Source organism: Akebia trifoliata, chromosome 12 (genome assembly GCF_017979445.1).
Source record: "Akebia trifoliata isolate Shusen 1 chromosome 12, ASM1797944v1, whole genome shotgun sequence".
Classification (NCBI taxonomy): domain Eukaryota; kingdom Viridiplantae; phylum Streptophyta; class Magnoliopsida; order Ranunculales; family Lardizabalaceae; genus Akebia; species Akebia trifoliata.
In genome coordinates, this window is record NC_141386.1 from 31,283,244 (window position 1) to 31,302,914 (window position 19,671).

General features: G+C 34.4%; 1 protein-coding gene across 1 annotated transcript; it reads right to left on the reverse strand.

The window, feature by feature from the left end:
- Positions 1-12,864: 12,864 nt before the first annotated feature.
- Positions 12,865-14,061, reverse strand: LOC147389507 (putative F-box protein At5g55150). Its single transcript, XM_086419474.1, has one exon. It carries the CDS (start codon positions 14,048-14,050, stop codon positions 12,968-12,970), a length of 1,083 nt encoding a protein of 360 aa, XP_086275600.1. The 5' UTR covers positions 14,051-14,061; the 3' UTR covers positions 12,865-12,967.
- Between the last annotated feature and the right edge of the window lie 5,610 nt (positions 14,062-19,671).

A 19,671-nucleotide genomic window follows, 5' to 3' on the forward strand; every position in this document is an offset into this window, starting at 1 on the left:
TTTTTCACCTCGAATTAGAAATTGTGTTTTTTTTTTGGTAATTTTCTTGATTAGTTTTTCCAAGATAAGAACAGATTACCTATATTTGTGTGTGTGTTATTTATTTATTTATTTTTTGTTTTGTAATTGATGTTGTCTCTTAAATATTCTTTGCTAGCTAAGAAGTAAGAACATACATCCTGTCTTTGAGTTCTTTTTTGGTATTTTTTGTTGTTTTTCTTGGTTAATCTTTCCTAGTTAAGAAAAATAGATAACATCAACTTGATTTCCAGTCTAATATCAATTTCAAATTAACTAGTTCCAATCCTCTGCAAAGTTCATATAAATTGGAGAGGTTATCAGCCTACAATTAAAAAAAAAATTAACCACTTTTAGCAAAATAGGACATGAAAACCCAGTTGTCAATTGATTATGCCTATAATCACCGTCCTCACCAGCAATCCTACAAGTATTTTAAAGGAACTTAGAGAATGGTATTGAGGAATAGGACCCCTGCAGCTTCAATGAAACCCTTCTGCTTCTTCATTTTAGTGGTTCTGATTCTATTGATGTCGACACAGCCTAGTCTTGTGCATTGTAGAGCCCTTCAACTATAGAAAATAAGGAGATCATCCATTGTAAACAAGTCGATAATTGCGTCAATTCTCTCAGAAGCATTTCGTTATCTGCTTTTTCAAACAAGTTGAATCTCGAAAGAGTTTGTCATCTAATCTGACTTCTGGACCTAGTAAGATAGACCTTGGACACTAACTAGTTCGTTTTCTTTCACGAGAATTTCTCTCTCTTTTCTGTTCTTTTTTCAAATTTTTTGTAATTTTTTTTTATCCACCATGTTCCTTGCATGTAGTATGTATCTCCTTACAGCTGTAAATAAGGCTTATAGACATAATCAAGAGAAATCTTTTAGTTTAATCTTTTATAAAGTTTTGTTTGTCAACAATTGTACCAATTGTTCATAAACTTTACCAACTCAGCAAGCTGGAACCGAAATGAAAATATATAATTTTACCCATTTTATAGATTTCAAGGGTTTTGACTGCGTCATGCCTCGGCATCTCAAAAAACTGCAACCAAATTAAAACAGTAATGCCAAAACAAAAAAATTATCTTGAATTTCTTTGTTAGAGGGCATCACATTTGACAGTGAATCTGTGAACAATTTGTTGTCAGTCGGAAAATAAGATTACTTTTCTCCCAATGCCCGAGACTACTGGAGTTATTTGTTATTAAACTATGAATTCTAATTACATTGTAGAATCTGATGGTTTCATTTGGAAAACAAGAATGGTAGATTCTATTTTGAACTCAAATATTGGTTGATTTGTTCTTTATTGAAGAATCTTTGGATTCAAACACGGATTGATGTTTTCTTGTATGATCTTTTTCTCTGTTTCATCAGTTTACAATCAATCTATTGTAGTTAATTAATCTATAATCGCGCCAAGTTTTTAACACCATTAAATGTGTTTCTAATTGCAGGGAGGCCTTTCCCATGTAATAGGTGCGGCAAACGTTACAAGAAGTTGTCTGAGCTTAACCAGCATGTCGCTGGCAGACATAGAGAGCGGGGATTTATATGCACCGTATGCGGGTTGGCTTTACATAACTAGAGCTGGGCTGAAGGAGCACCGTTTCGAAAACATCAAAGAAATTGACTTTGGAGTTTCAATGAAACAGTGCTTAGTGTGTGACTTTTGAGTACTAAATTTTTTAGACAAGTGGGATCCTTTAAGGGGAATTGTGCTTAGTGTGTGACTTTTGAGTACTAACTTTTTTAGACAAGTGGGATCCTTTAAGGGGAATTGTAAGAGGGGCGGGGAGATCGTTTCTTCACCAGTTGAATGTGATTTTGTAATTCTTCTTTTTTCAGCATTTATGTTCGAGTTATGGTTGATCTCAAAATGAACATTGAGAATGCTTTCCTAGTGATATTCTTGAACACTTTTTCAATTCAAATAAATAAGCATTATTGAATGAATTTGTTACCCAGTTGAAGTTATCGAGGTCAAAATATTTTGGTTCAGAAAATAGGGGTATATTTTGATGTTTCTGTTCTTTTTAGCACTTGGTATTCACTTTTGATAATATCCTTTCTTTCTCCAGCTCATATGGAGACCTTATTCTTATTTTATGGAAACACTATAGCGAGATATCACTCAAAGCATGAAGGGGATTCTGGTTGATTGGCTTGTGGAGGTTAGACTTGCATTTATGAAAGTGTGTGTGTTGTGTGTTGATAGAGATAAGGTGTATGCTTTATAATAATGTGAATGAGATGCACTATATCAATGTTGTGGGATATCTCATTACATATCTTGAAGATCTTAGATTTGGATCAATTAGTGACAGTATGGAGATGTGTAACATTCAACTAATGTTTTAATATTTTTGGATCCCATATCTGATATGTCAAATGGAAGAAAAACACGTGGTTTGATTAATAACTTTGCACCTAATATATCTATGGTGGTACATATATCAGTCTTGATAGCTATGCTTCATCAACTACTGTTGCAACACTCAAGGAAAGGCTAGCTACTGAATGGCCTCAAGGTTTGAATTTGCTTGCGTCTGTTTGTTCTTAGTTCTCTGAGTTATATATCATATGTTTGGATCCTTAGTATTTAAAGTTAGATGATTTAGATTCTTTGAACTGAGTAAAGCTTTGGGGATTGAGTTACATAGGGAGAACGAGATTACAAGATTATTCAGACCCAAAACACATAAGGGTCTGTCTGAAAACAAAATCCTCAAAAAATTCCATTTGAATTTTGAACTCATTAAACATTTTAGACCAAAGAAATACTAGACCTATGTTTATAGAGGTTCTTTTACAGATTTGGGATCTACAAATGTCGAAGTTCTTTTGCAAAACTGTTATCTCATATGTGGTTCTATTCAAGTATAAACCTGCAATTTATATGTGGTTGGCCCTATATGGCAACCCATATAAAGTTGCAATGAGAGAAAGCTTAAGCTACATTGCAGAAATAGTTTTCAACCCATAAACACCAACCCAGTCATAGATTACCATGGGCATTGATAGGTTATCAAACCGTTATCTCATATGGTTTCATGTATATACCTGCAATCTGGGGTTGATGCCCAGATGATGAAAACATTCACCTATGAAGGTATTAACTTCATTGCCTTTCTGATTTGTATTGGGGTAAGGTGTCTTAGTTTTCATTGTTGTTACATGGTTAGTTCAGATTGATCTCATTTACTTGCATGGATCCTTTATTTTTTCTCGAATCTTTGAGATTGAGGTTTTTTTTTACGAAAGCTAGTTTAAAATTTTGATAACAGTGGCCTTAAGAACCAGTTGTATCTTCTGAAATGCAGTCTGTTTAGATGGAACACTACTTAGTTATCACTTACATTTTGGATACGATTCGGGCGCAACAAGTTAGCTCATCCAATTGGAGGTAACCAGCAATATTAAATTAAATTAAAGATCATAGTAGATCTAATTTGTTGTACTTACACTGTTATTCCATATTAACTTCTAAATCTTAAATTCTCACCTTTATCTCCTGTAAAATGGCCCTCTATTAGCGAACGTGATTATCTAAATCATGTCTGGCACCTTTACTTGGCTATTGGGCTATAGACCTTTATTGAGTTTCTTGTTTTGTGGCACATCTTTATCACCCCCCCCCCCCCCCCCCTCCCCGGTTCCCACTTAAAAAAACAAAAATATCATGCTTCAACCATTTCATTATTCCTCTCCTGCTGCAAAAACACAACCCATACATTTTACATTTTATTTAAAAATATATTTGAAGTTTGTAGGTCTGATCATTTAACAGCTTAATCTGAAATTAATTTAAAAGCCCAATCTTAGTTCTTGGATCTGACCTCAACTTTGAAGACATTTAGAACTGGCACTAAACCTTTTTATCTCCACAGCTAAATCCAGCAACAAAACTATATGATTGGCCTCAGCTGACTACTGTCCCTATTCCAGAGCACTGGATGGTCTTCAGGACTTGTGTGTTGTGAATCTCGAGTATGATCAAGCTGATGACAACAATACTTATTTTAAAATTTCATCTCCCATTGTGATCCTGCCTTTGGAGCTAGCTTGATTTTTCTGTATCACGATCACTATACTTAATTACTAATATCAAATTATAGACACAGGTCCTTTGAATTATCTTCATTCATTTTTCTATTTCTTTTTGGAATGGGGACAGTTTTTTTGGCATGTAACAACATATTCTTTTACAGGTGGTGGCGCCTACTTGAAGGGTTGCATGTGTCATCACCTAACAATCTCCCTATGTGGGGAGTTTCAACCCAATTTCACTCCACTGCATGGAAAAAAAGGTCCTTTTGCTTTGTTTTCTTTCCACGTAAGAATTTTTTTAAAATTTAATTCATAATGGTTCCCAATAAGAGCTATAGAGTGATACTGCAGAAATTTCCCATTTTAAATTGATTTAGAATGTTCCTTATATCTGGATCATAGCAGTTTAGCTTTATTGATAAAGGGGGCGGTGTTGATTATTTTTTGGTTTCTTCTTGTTATTCTGTAATTTTGAGTTTCATTTGTTCGATTTTTTTTTTTGTTTTGTAATGGAAGGAATTTCTTTTGGATTTCTGCAGTTGTTCTTCAATTAAGTTCAACACTTTCTGCTCTTTTGCAGTTGTCGAGGCTGTGGCCACGCAAGATTCAGCAGTGGAATTTCCCCACTGTAGAAAATGTTGAGATCATATTAGATGAAGTGTCTCCATGTCTAATGGCTGATGGAGGTAACCTGACATTACATGAGATTGATGGCAATGTCGTTCGAGTGAAGCTACAAGGCACATGTGGGTCACGACAATGAAGATGGGCATTGTTTAATGGAAATAATTCCAGAAGTAGTTGCAGTTGAAGCAATTGCCGATGGGGAATCAGGCCTTGAGCTAAATGAGGAAAATATAGAAAAGGTGAGTAGCAACTAATCGGACATTTAACTATTATAAGCCTTTCTTGATGAACTTAGAAGTAGTAGCAAATTAGCTGGTGTGTTGGGGTGGTATTAGTGCACATAGAGATGTGTTTTACATTGGAAATCCATTTCTGATATCTTTATTTTCCTTCAACTAAAGAAATTGAGGCGTGATTATTATCCAAGGAAAGGGAAAAAAATGAGAGGTAATGAGATAAGGCCTTAATTACGAATGGCTTCTACTTCACAGATGACGAGAGAGATTCATATTTCTTTTGTCCACCTTATGGGCCTCATGACTTGGGAGTATTCAACTTAGAAGACAGGAGTTTTGAACCACATTACCCAGTGGAGTCCCCAATCACCATGCTGCCATTCGATTGGGTTGAGCTGATTAACTCATTTTTATTTATCAACGAGCACGACCATAAGTGCTTTCTGTTCAATGGGATTTAATTTACTCTTTATGCTCTAACTCATCATATTTATGTTCTTTTTAATTTTTTTGATCTGAATTTGGACCTAATATTGTTTAGTTATTCTTGTAATGTGATTATTAACCAATTTGAACTCTATCATTGGATTGGATTCTTCACCCTCCAATCTCCCACTAGTAAAAGTGCAGAATTTTGATATATAAAATATTATGTTTTTAGTAATTTATAGTTAATCTTCGCAATTGTTGATCTTTAATTTTTGCGGGACGTTTAATAGGACATTTATGGTGAGGAAACTTATATATGTGCAGAGATGGCAATCTGGTAAGCATCCTGTGTTAAGCACAAAAATAATCCAGCACGAATAGAAGTCCATGGATATATAGCTTTTAATTGATTTTTGTTTTTTGAAAAATCCTAAAGTTACTTCCTAAGACGCTGCGCTCAACACTGCACTGTCATAACCATAGATTTTTTTTCCTTGAGATGTATGCGGTGTCGTACGAAGTAATTTTATAACAGCTTTTTTTTTTTCCTTTCTATACAGTAAATTTCTATGAAACTCGGTTTTAAAAAAAGAACTCCTCCAAATATGTAAGGACAGAAAATGGGCATCCCCAGCAGACCTGAAAATTGAACAAACACCAATAGAAGATATCTTCCAAATATATTAATCCTTTATATTCTTTAAAAATCTTACAGCCATAGAAAATAAAACCCAAGATAGTCAGAGATAACTTCCTCAAAAGAGTGCTTTTGTTCCTTGAAAATTCGAGAGTTCCTGTCCTTCCAAATGCCCCAGCATACTACGAAGGGTGTAAGACTCGAATAGATCATTTTTTATGCTAGAAATGATAATCCACGACGATGCCATCCATGACAAACAAAATGTCTAAGGAGCTAAGAAAGCAACCAAATCAAGAGAGAAGGGAGAAAAAATGGGACCAAATCTGACGGGCAGTTTTACAATGCAAGAGCTAGGTAGTCTTTGATAGCGCATGCGTCCATATGGTTGATGATACCCTATCAAGTTTTAATGAACTCTCATGTCTTATAAATCCTTTGCTTAGAGTTTTTGACAATTTCACCATTAGAAGTAAAAAAAAAGAAAAAAGTGAAGGGTAAACTTAGTTAAGTTTGTAAGACATGTGGCGTGTTATTCCTACATCATAGCTTCAAGCCCCCTTAATCCAACTTCACATTTTTTTTCCGGGAGTACTCCAAAAAACGAAGAAAGGCGTTTGTGGGTGATCTTGAACCCCTTCTAATTGTTTGATACGTGTAACTTGGGGGGGAATGCCCCCTTCAATCATGTATTATTGATTCTTATTAGTCCATTTTCTTGTTTAGCAAAAAAAAAAAGTTCAAAAAAACATATTCATTTTGTGGTGGCTAATGAGATGTCGAAGATATTCAAACAGACTCTCAACGATGGTGAAGTTTGCATTAAAGAGAAGTTAATGTTTATGAAAATGTCAAAAAATATATTTGGAGATAAGAAAAGCAATGACATGTAATAGAAAGTCATTTTAGATGCTCACACATACATACAAAACTGACGCTTATGATTAAAGCCAAAATGGCTGACAAGTTGGCAAATGGGATTCAGATTTAGAAAATCAACAGTGAATAGGGGTCCCGAAACGGCTGGTTTTGAACATGTTGATGAGAATGAAGTTGAAGGATAAGGTCGAGCCTAAACAAGAAAAAACTTTAGGGAACTTGGATACGGCCCATTAATAAAGTGCAAGATCCAAAGAACCTCCAGGTTTTAAATTTAATTCAAAGCCCACAAGCCCAAATCAAATCAACTTAACTCATGTGCCATTCTTATTTTTTCAAAAAAGGTCTAAAGGACCAAGGACACATGACATTGTCTCCTTCATCATCACAAAAGCTATATCCATGGTTTTAAAATTCGGTTTCACATCTTGGCTAATCTAGGCCCGATATCGTGTCGTCTCAGATGAGTTTTCTTATTCATTTGACGTGTTTCGTTCAAAAAATCAAAAAATTAAACGTGAGTCCTAAATCTCAGTAAAAAAAGTGACTTTTTGAGTTGGTCTCATTCAGCTCCGATACCGAGTTAACTTGGGCGATATGTCTCCGTCTCGGATGAGTTTTAAAACCATGGCTATATCACATAGCAAGTTTTCATAAGTTTGAACCTTAAAAGGAACCTTACATTGGTAGATTATCTTCTAAAATCCGTGGTGGGTCAACCATCAAAAGCATTTTGTGTCAAATCCCCATAATACCAATCACTTAATTTGAAAATCTGAAGGACATACACTTAAAGCTCATGTAAGTATGTTGGAAAGTAGGCTTTGACCCGTAGTTCAATCGATTTAACACACTAAAATGCCACTTTAAGGTCATGGGTTCAAGTCTAGCTTACCCATCAAAATAGATAAAGTTGAAAATTACGGATCAGATATGAGATTGAATAGATTTAAAATAATTTATCACAGACTTTGTAGAGCTTGAAGATGACTGACTCTAGAAAAGAGAAATTAATAGATTTATAGGCAAAAGTTGAAGATGTGGGCATTTTTGGAAGAGATATTTAAGGTTAGATTTAAAACGATGAATTGAAAGACGAGACTGAATAGACAAAAATAATTTGTCGAGGAGGTTAAAGATGATTGGTCTGGTTTAGAGAAGAAAAATTAATCAAGGTTATTTGGGACTAAAGGTGGAAGATGAGGGCATTTATGTCCTTTGCTATTAGAAGATCAAGGTCAAGGGGAACTCATGACCGGTTCGGAAAAATAGCGAATATTAACAACATGTGGGGCTCAATGTGTAAATCACCCAAATATTAATGTAATTGAAGATACCACGCGGTGATAATCTAGTCTTACTTCAGCTCTCGTGAATACAGGTTCACTTAGCGTTTTCCAAACCTCGAAGAGAAAAAGTTGAGAGATTTACCCAGCAGACCTCGATTTTATTACTAAAACAAACCTTACTTTATGAATCATGCTACCATGACTAACTTAGTAAGATTTTCATTGGGCTCACATGACTTATCAAATTAGCAGTCTTAACAACATAGTTTTTTTTTGTTATTTCATTGAAAAGCTCAAGATTCATAATAAAATAAAAAATAAGAATTAAAAAAAGGCTTTTTTGAGCTGGATAGTAAGTGTTAAAGATGGATGATTACTGAACTCCTAATTTTAAAATTAAAATTCAACGGTGACAATTAACTTCTTTTTTTTTTTTTGGTTTTAAGTTCTTAGAATTTTGTCCTTCACAACCTTCTGACTTTAAATCATGTTTTTGCATGCTACAAATTGATGCGGTTAGAATCCACTCTAAGATATGTTAAGTAACAAACTAACAACATAAATTTGAATCTTATGATGTGGAATCCCCACTCCAAGGTTTGTGGGTAACAAACTTGAGAAAGTAAGGTTTGGTAAGTAACAAAATTTATAAAGAAGAGTTCCCTTGGAATTGTTAAAACTTCAAGGGAGTTTTTGACTTTTTGTTATAAGAATTGATCAACTTTTAATGAATTTACGATTCGTGCTCATTGTTCATTTTAATTACCAAAATGTGAACGGTAACGAATTTAGAGGTTTTAAAGTGACTATCCCACATCTTTCGCTTTAAACCTACATAATAGTTATGTTAAACCTGTGAAATAATCATAGGTCACTTTCAAACCTCTGAATTCGTTGTCGTTCATGTTTTGGTGATTAAAATGAACTGTGAGAAGGAATCGTAAATTTGTCAAATTCAGCTATGAGTCATTATAATATGACTCACCAGGTGGCATACTCAATCGACCCCTTGACGTGACAAGTTCAAGAATCGTAAATTTGTATGCCTCGGGATTCATGATTGTACTTCCCCATAAAAAGTGTATCACGAGGGAGTTGTGTATCCCGAGGCATACAAAAACTGGGATTCCTGAACTTGTCCACGTTAAGAATTCGATTGAGTATGAACTGCCACATCAATTGCGTTAGTCAACAACGTGAGTTTAGTGTGACTCTTTGAAAAATGAATCGTGATAATCTGACTATCCCACGTGGCAAATTCAATCGACCCCTTTGACGTGACAAAGGAACTGTAGATCTATACACGACTGCACTTCCCCATTAAAAAGTGTATATCGGGGGAACCGTGTATCCCAAGGAGCGCAGATCTCCGATTTCCAAATTTGTCAGGTCAGGTAGTTGATTGAGTTTGCCACATGGGATAGTCAGATTATCATGACTCTTGAGAAAAATAGATGGAGATCTATATCTAAATAGCCCAAATATTAATATTAATGTAATTAAAGATAACACGTTGTGAAAATTGAATTGTAATTCATCTCCAGCGAGTATAGGATCATTCCTTGTGTTTTCGAAATCCTAATAAGCGATAAAAAGTAAGATGTCGTCCTTTAGGAATTCGGGGATGGTCTTGTTCATGGAAGACATCACGGATTTGCCATCTCCTCTATGGATAGGCTTACTCTGGCTCATTTCCAATGGTATTTAGTGCAAGCTCTCTATCACCGCTCATGAATGTGGCCTCATTTTTGTTTTTATTTCAAGTTCTTGTAATTTTGCATCTCCATCTTTTATTGTTTATCCTCATTTTTCTGCATTGGTTTGGTTAGTTGTAATTCAATGAGGAATGTTTTAATCATAAAGTACTCTTCACTCTCAGATTTTCTATTGAACTTGTTTTCAAGCTGCCTGTGTTTTTGTGTGATTTTTTGTTTGTGTATTAAAATTGAAGTGTATTTCCATATTTCAAACAGTTGGGCAATTTACTAAGGTGGAAAGTCACTTTCCATGGAATTTGAAATCCATGGAAAATTAGTTGTGGAAAATAGATAGGGTTGGAAACTCAAATTCGATTGTTTGATTTCACTTGGATAAAATCATGGAAAAAATATGAGAAAAAAGAAGAAGAGGAGAAGGAGGAAGAAGATGAGAGGAGGGGGAGAGGAAGAAGAAGATGACGAGGAAGAGGGAGGGGGGAGGATGTGACGAAGGTGGCAATGAAGGTGGTGGCGGTGGCCGTGGTGACGGTGGCAACGAAGATGGTGGTGGCGACGGCGATGGTGACGGCGGCGAGGCGATGGTGGCGACGACGGCGACGAAGGTAAGTGAGGAAGATGGGGGGAGAACATGGTGGTGGTGGTGGCGGAGGAGGTGAGGGATGGAGAAGAAGGAGAAGAAGAAAAATAAGAAGAGAGAGAGAGAAGGTGGTCGGAGACGGTGACGACGATGATGATGACGACGGCGAGATTAGTGTAATGGTGGTGGTGGTAGTAGGGAAGAATTGAGAATGGAAAATATGGGTGGATTTCATTTTCCCACCCATATGAGTGGGAAAGTGAAATTCATGATTTAGTGGACTTTTTGAATGGGGTGAAAAATGAATTTCTATTTCCATGGACAATCAAACACTTGAAAAATGTCATTTTCCATGGAAATTGATTTTTCACCCTATTTTCCATGTGCAATCAAACATACCCTAAGAGGAATCTATTTGTTTATTTATTGTTAGAGGATATAAATCTCATCAAAAGTTTTTATTTTTTTTAACCAGGCATACCCCAATGGTGAAATTAATAGGATGAAAGTGGACCTATTCTTGCAAAAAATGTATCAATAGTTTTGTTTCTTGGAATGTATGAACAGAAAATAGGTACCTTTTCCGGGGGTGAGATAGTTATTCTACCCTAGTTACCTAACTGGCTTAGAGGTTATTGGGATGCACTTCTACCATAGTCACCTAGCTGGCTTCGAGGCTGTTTGGATGCACTACAAACTTGGTGCCATTTCTGAATATCACCAACTACATTTCATGTTTCCATGGATTTCGATGGCTTTGGGCAACATTTTTAATGATTCCATCGGTGCCAAGATAGCGCATTTAATTCTCGCACCATTCAAGTCGACTCCCCATTAATCCTAACACAATTTTTCTTGGAATCTTTTCATCAATTGTTAAAAATAGCAGTTGTCCTACTATCACTTAGCCTAATCAATGCCTTGTCCTTGTATTATTGGTCTTAAGGCTTAATTTGGTTCCTTGTAAAATACTTTCTAAATCGTACCTTTTACTAAAAAAACTTGTGTTTTAGCCCCCGTTGTATTGCTCAATATTAAAGATAGCCCGTGTTTTTCAAACTCATTGACATGCATCTTGGCAGGGTAGACCCATGTGTGCACTGAATTATTTTAAATAAATAAATAATAATAATCTGTGATTTTATCACTAGGTTTAAATTGGTATTTGAGATACCCTTTGTTAATTAAAGGGACAACATTCCACTTTCAAATAGTGAACCCAAAAATGAGTTTGGCTAATCTTAGTTAACATTTAAAATCTTACTAAGGGTCGTTAGACCAACATCGATTACTAAATTACACCATAACGTTGTAGATTTCATAGAAAAAGTCTTATTCAAAAAAGAAATTTGGGACTTGATTTAAAGTGTTGAAAATGGACAGTTGTGAAACTCCTAAATTTAAATTTAAAATAACTTTTTTCCTTTTCAAAGTTCTAAGAATTTTAGCTTCTACAACCTTGTAGTATTGGCATCAGATTATGTTTTCGGATGCCACAAGGTAATGCAGTCAAGAAACTTTTCTTACTTAAATTTTTTTTTTTTGGAAAAACTCTCATTTCTATGTGACACATGTTTTTTTTTTTTTTTTTTTTTTTTAAGTAAAAAATTATGTATGTGTGTGTGTTTTCAAAATAATTACACGCGATTCAACATTGGATAATGACATTTGTATCGTTAGCGCTTAGCCCCCACTGACTAAAAATCACCCATGGGATAGATGGTTAGATACCATCTTATTAAAATTGATTTTCCAAAGTATGCTAGATGTGACATTTTGGGTTTGAGTACCAACATTCAAGAATCTATGGAAAAAGAAAAATCTTACATTCCTAACGCCATGTTTGCATTGAGAGAAGTAAAAAGAAGAGAAGAGAAACTCAATTTCTCTCCACCATGTTTGGATTGACAGGAGAGAACTTGGGATAATTTTGAAATTTTAAAATATTTTAAAGAGATTTAAGGGCAGAAATGAAATTATAAAATATTTTAAAAGGATTTTTCTTCACTTTTCTCCACCATTTTTGAGGAGAAAGAAAACTTACCTTTTCTCCTGTCTAATTCTTTTCTCTTCTCTCCCTACTTAACAATTCAAACAAGAGAAATGGATAGAAACTCTGTTATTTCCTCTTCTCTTCACTCCATTTCTCTCAATCCAAACAAAAATGTCATTTTCTTAACAAATATTCAGTCCAAGTTGTAGAAGATCTTAAAAGAGGAAGAGGAAGAGGAAGACCCAAAAGATTAGAGAATTTTCTTGTACGTATGAATTACTAAAAGGATGTTAGGATATATATATATATTAAGACATTTCACTTTCACTACTAGGAGGTAAAGAATCTAATCCAATAAGAGAATAAATAATTGAAATAAATCAATCAAAACAAAGTGAAGAGTTCAAAGCTAAACAACCGCATTACGGGAGTAAAAAATTAAGTCGAAACTCAATTTATCTATAATTTAAAAAGAAAGGGAAATTGATGATGATATAAAAATAAAATGATTTACTTGTAGCACACCAACCCCTTTAGTGTAGGCAGAACCCAGAGTAGGTGTGGCGTCTTGATCATCAAAGACTTGATCTGGGAGTCCATGGGATAATGTGGTTGAAAACTCCCATCTTCTAAGTTGAATACTCCACTGTCACTAGGCCCACATGATGGATTTGGTAAAAAAAGACTTACGACATCATCTGTAAAGTAGATGTGATTTGGCTTACATCCATGGAAGTCGGAAGCCAAAAGAGACATGGAAGAATTGTCACCCAAGAAGAACATATGTCCACACAAACTCTTCACCTCAACCCACTTCATCATGAACCCAATTTGATCAGAATCAGGATCAAATTTAAAGACTTTGAATCCAACAGTTTTACAAAACCAATCATTATCGTACTCAAAGTTACCAATGATTTCAACTCTCCTTCTAATCAAAAAAAGTTGCCCCGATGATTCCACAAGATACTTCTTATCCGTCCAATGCTCCTCTGGTAAGGAAGGTGTAATTTGTATCAGCTTTGGGTCAGATTTTAAACTAAGGTCACAGGCCACAACATGTCCCCTGACGTGGGCAGCATAAAATTGACCATTATTACAAGAATATATAACATCGTCGAACAAATTCCATTTCGATTCTATGGAAGTCCAAGTCTTGTCACCAGGCTTGAGAAAAGCCAACCTTGAAAACCCAGCATAGATTAACATAACTATGTAATCAGAGGTTAATGTTGGGTTGGCTGATAGAGCGACCTTTTCTACATGGGTGGGAATTAAAACATCATTATCTTCGTCTCTTAGTTCTAAAGATTTAAGAGAAGGGAGATTGATCTCATTATGGATGGAAGGTAAGAAGGGATTGATAAGGCGAACTGCCAAAGTTTCATCTTCTACCATAAATAGCCATCCAAAGCAGGAACCACGGCAATTGAGATTGTGGGACACTGGTAACGAGAACTCGTCGTAGTAGCTTTCCTCCTCCTTGGACAAACTGTAGAAACTGAATGTCTGTTCTTCATGCTTGGTGTTGGTGGAGTTAGGAATCATAAGTAGTGGAAGATCTTCTGGAAGTTCCAGCAAATTCAGCGCCATATCTCTCTCTAGGTCGGTCTTAATTGGCTAGAAATATGTCTAGATCGAGAAGAGAAAATAATATAAATAGGGACGACGACGATAGATTATTAGATGAAGAGAAGAAGAAAACCCCAAATAGAAACTTTTACTTCTAATTCTATTAACTCGTCGTTTTAGGAGTGAATGTGGTGTCTTACCTATTTTATAACTTTTGAGTTTCCCAAATCAAAGATTCCTTTTTGCAGTGAAACTCAAACTAGATCAGATAAGCTGATTTGAACTATATAAGAGTGTCTCCGGAATTTTTCTTCTTAAATCTTTCTTTTTAAGTTATTAAGGTTTCTTAAACAAATCTATTCGTGGGAGTCGAATTGCAATAGGACTCCTTTTACCTTACGTATCTTCACGTTGGGATTTTCTTTTGCTGCCCTAACGTGACCTCTCACTCTTATTCATCCCTCTCTATCCAATCTGATTTATGACAAGTTTTAGAGTCCTTCTATTTGCACCCACTTTATTCTTATTAATTACATAAATTATCATTTTACCCTTTCTTTATTACTTTTTGTACCCACCTTCAATTATTAAAGCCCTTTGCCAAAATCCCGCCCATTGAGAATAACCCTCACTCACACCTATTGAAACTCAAAAATTTTTATTAAAAATTTTAAATCAAAATTGATTTGCATGGATAAAGAAATAACGACCATTACACGAATATTTTCACATACATCTACCAAGTATACCACACAAAGTTTCCATTTGTAGTATATACTTCAAATTTCAAATTTTAGAAGTGGGGCACATAATACACATATAAATCATATGTCGCATATTTTTTGCTTATTGAATTTTTGCAACCTAAAATCAATTAGAACTTGAATTTTTCACATATTGAAATTTTGCTATATTTTGAATTGCTAACAAGAGGTGGGATGGTAGCGACAACGTCAAAACTAATTTACAAAAAAAAAAAAAAAAAAAAGACGATTTATGGTTTTTAAACTTGTTTTGATAGTGTTAAAAGTTTGGGAATGGGATGATTTTTGGTGAGGATGATCCCCTCATCATAGAGATCATCCTCACAGAAAATCAATTCATTCTAAAACTTTTACCCATATAAGACAAAACAATTCGGCTATGGTGTAGGTTGCCCTTGTTAATTCGTAGGGTGCTTTTATAATTATCCTATTAAGATTTCTTAAACAAAATCCTATCCTCTAGTCGCGGGAGTCAAATTGCAATAGGACTCCTTATCTTATGTATCCATGGTTTCAAAACTTGTCCGAGATAGAGACGTATCGCCCGAATCATCTCGATATCAGTCATGGATGAGACATATGGACAAGTCAATTTTCAGACGAGATTTAAAACCTCATGTTCATTTTTCAAATTTTTGAACGAGACATCTCAAATGTATCAAGAAACATCATCTGAGACGATTTGGCACTTGACATGGATAAGACGAGATGCGAAACCGAGTTTTAAAACCATGTATATATATCTCCACATTGGGATTTTCTATTGGTGCCCTACCCTAATTCTTATTTATCCCTCCTATCCTATTTATGGGTTTTGTTAATGTGTGCCCCACACATTAAAGTGCAATAAATACACTTTGGAAATTGAAATCCAAGGGTATTTTGGTAAAAAATAATAATTTTAAGGGCATTTTTTGATACAAAATCCAATTTCCAAAGTGTATTTATTGTACTTTAACATGTGTCCTTAGTGCAGTTAACAAGACCCCTAATTTATAACAAGTTTTAGAGACGTTATATTTGCACCCACTTTACTTTCGATAAATACACAAATTACCATTGTACGCTTTCTTTATTATTTTTGTACTCACCTTCAATTACCATTTTACGCTTTCTTATGCCAAAATCCCACCAATTGAAAATAGCCCTTCACTCCCATCGATTGAAACCTATAAATTTTTATCAAATTTTTTAAATCAAATAGAAACTTGAAGAAAAATGATTTCTCGAGTACCGACACATCAACCAAGAGAGATCTACCTAAGGAAACCTTCTTTCAAGGTCAAACCCCACCAACAAGAAAGACCATTTACAAGATATGGTCAAGGATGGGGAAAAATGATGTGTCGGATAGCAATACATTAATAAGGATAGATCCACATAAGGTTCCTTAGTTCAAAGTGAAACCTTAACACTTTCTTCTTCTAGGGGTAACATGAATAAGGTACCAGTCAAGAAGCATTTATTTACTCATACGAGGTCATTTGATCACGATAGAAATTGTGGGTTTAGAGCAGTTGCTGGACTTTTAGGTATGATTGATGATAATTCTTGGAGCCAAGTAAGTCATGATTTGATGGATGGTTTGATCTTATTTCAAACTTATTATTGTCATATATTTGGAGGTGAGGCATGGGTTGATTAGCTATTGAAAATGCTAAATTTTTTGGCAAATTTTGTACCAATTAGTATTGAATGATTATGCATGATAGGGGTCATCTCATTGATTCATGCTATAATGTTGTCAAACTTCACATATCAAGACAACAATGCTTACCTTTTTTGCGGTTACGATCAGTAGTGTTAAGACTAAGGATTAGGGCACCGAATCACTATGATTGGTTTCATATATGATCATTTCATTCAACTTTTTATGTAAGAATGATGTTTGATATCTCCTATTACTAAGGTTTGGAGAAATAACAATTATCCATTGGTATCAAATTGTGTGACTACATTCTCAAATATGATTGAACGATTTAGAGAAATGATTGGATTAGATGTTGTACTACGTAAAGGTTTGATAATCCTCGTCCCCTATAATGACTAAGTATATTCTCGTTTCGCATGTAAATTATTCGTCTTGTAAAATGTCTCTGAAAAAACAAGAACAAATATAAAATTATAAACCTACTATAGACTGACAAATAGGGTCGTTCCATTGAGGATTAAGGGACTAATATTCAAGATATTAGAAAAATCGAACGAAAAAAGGGTATGATTTTAGAGAAAAACAAAATTTTATTGAAAATAATTAAAACTAAGAAAAACTTACAATTTAAGAAAATCTAGGGAGAATGAATCCACCAAAATAACCTAGTTGAATCTAATCTTAATATTCAAGTTCTTGACAAATAACTCAAATCAATAATCCAACTAAGGATTTTGACTCATCATATTTTTCATTAAAAACCCTTGTGAACTAGATTTAATTAATTGATAAAAAAAAAATTCCTTACACTATTTTACTGCCCAATGATTTTCCATCACAACGATATCCGACATAATAGATTTTTTTTTCTAATAGTCACGCCAAACATAACAGATAGGGAGAAATAGTTAATAAGTACTTAGGGCCTGTTTGGATTGGCTTCTCCATGTACTTTTGACTCTTGCGGGGAGCCAGAAGCACTTGTGCATGCGTTTGGATGACTTTCTACAAAAATAAGTACTCTCGTTAAGAGAACTTTAAGTGTTGTTCCACAAAGTACCCATCTAGGTACTTCTCAAATGTGTGCTTGCGGGGAGTAAAAAATCACATCTAAATAACGGCTTATTGGACAAAAATGCCCCCATGAAATCTCCAAATTATTCCTAATTTCCGTGATAATTCTCAACCGAAATAGAGATTCTCCATTGGAGCTTCAAAGGCAATGGCCATCTTCTCCGTGTCGTCTTCTCCATCAAAGGAATGGTCATCTTCTTCGTTAATATTGCTGCCGTTCATAGGTAAGTTGGTTTTAAGTTTTTATTATTATTTATAAATTTTTAAAGAAAACTTCATTGTTCGTCTTCCCCAGATCTGAAATCATAGGGGTTTACAAGACTGTCAAGAATCCAAGCCATGTATACATACATACAAATACAAATATTAAAAATGTGAATGATGGTGTAAAACTGGAAAAACAGGAGAAAAAATGGCAACAACATCTCAATCTAAACGTCTTCTTCATCTCTCAACCAATCTTTCGGCATTTTCATTTGGGTTTTTATAACAGGGTTCTATTGAGACGACAAACATAGGAGAAATTATTTAGGGAGAAGATGGGTTCTCTGAAAGATGGAAATGGAGGAGAAAGAGAAGAAGAAGAGCCAATTTTGACAGAGAATTATCAGATATTTTGTACTCCACGGTGTTTGTTAATAATCGAATTCAAAAATTAGAATTGCCAATCAGACTAATTTTAGGTTTATAGGTTCATCAAGAATGGACTAGAATAATGGCTGATTGGACGAGTCCCATGTGTCACACAAGAGGAGTTTAGTGTTGAGTTGCAATCCAATTCTCAAGGTAATGGTCTGAACTCAAGTACTTTGTAATTTTTAAAATAATGATCTATATGTGATATAGTTGGCCCATGGTATTATATAAACATACCCCCAACAACAAATTTTCTCCTTAGGTGCGGAATGGTTGGGCATGATCATATTGATTTAATTGAGTACTTTCTCTTAATTTATCATTTATTGGAATTTGATATTTTCCTTTTCTTTTAAATATTTATTAGAATTATAGATAAAAAAATTAGTATATTTTTAAGTTTAAAATGATAGGATAACCTTTTTTATGGATAAAATGGTAAGCGTTACTTTTTAGGTCATAATTAATTGGCTTTTAATGTTAAAAACAATAATTGGTACATAAAAGGGCATTCTAGTCATTTTACCAAAATTCAAATTAATTTTCAAACACAAAACTTTGTTAAAAGCATTTCTGATGGTACTTTTCAGAACCTGCATCCAAACAAACAATACTTATTCAGCTACTTCAGATAGTACTTCAAATAGTACTTCTGGCTCCTGTATCCACACAGGCGGCCCTTATGGTCCAAGATTGTTTAAATTTTTTTATATTAAAAACCTTAAAAAGAATGTGTAAGAAAAAAATATTAGAATTAAATCTGTATATACGTGGACTTTGAAATCTTTGAGAAGGTTTGAGCTCATCTATGTATACATGGGTAAAGGAGTCGCCATCATTCAATTAATATGTAAATGGACACCGAAAAAGGTTTTGAAATTATGTTTTTCTTGGTTATAGTGACTCACATATCCAAAGGATAAAGGGATTTTTGTTCTACCTAAAGATTCTAAGGTAAGGGGATTCGATTGAGAGACATTGAAGGTGTTAGGCAGCACCTTTCCCTCTCATCCAAAGATGGTTATCAAATGTGATGCCTTCTAACAAAGAAATTCAACAAATTTTTTATTTTTTTTGGCATTACTGTTTTGATTTGGTTGCAGTTTTTTGAGATGTTGAGGCATGAAGCTATCAAAGCCCTTGAAATCTATAAAACAAGTAAAATTATATATTTTCACTTCGGTTCCAGCTTGCTGAGTTGGTAAAATTTAAGAACAATTGGTATAATTGTTGACAGTCAAAGCTTTATAAAAGATTAAACTAAAAGATTTCTCTTAATTATGTCTATAAGCCTTATTTACAACTATAAAGAGATACATACTACATGCAAGGAACATGGTGGATAAAAAAAAATTACAAAAGATTTGAAAAAAGAACATAAAAGAAAGATAAATTCTCATGAAAGAAAATGAACTAGTTAGTGTCCAAGGTCTTTCGTACTAGGTCCAGAGACAGATTTGATGACAAACTCTTTGAATTTCTTTGAAATCTGACTTGTATAGATGATTTCAAATCAA

Bases quoted from the DNA above. Each gene is read 5' to 3' on its own strand.
- LOC147389507 (XM_086419474.1), bottom strand. From the start codon at position 14,050: ATGGCGCTGAATTTGCTGGAACTTCCAGAAGATCTTCCACTACTTATG.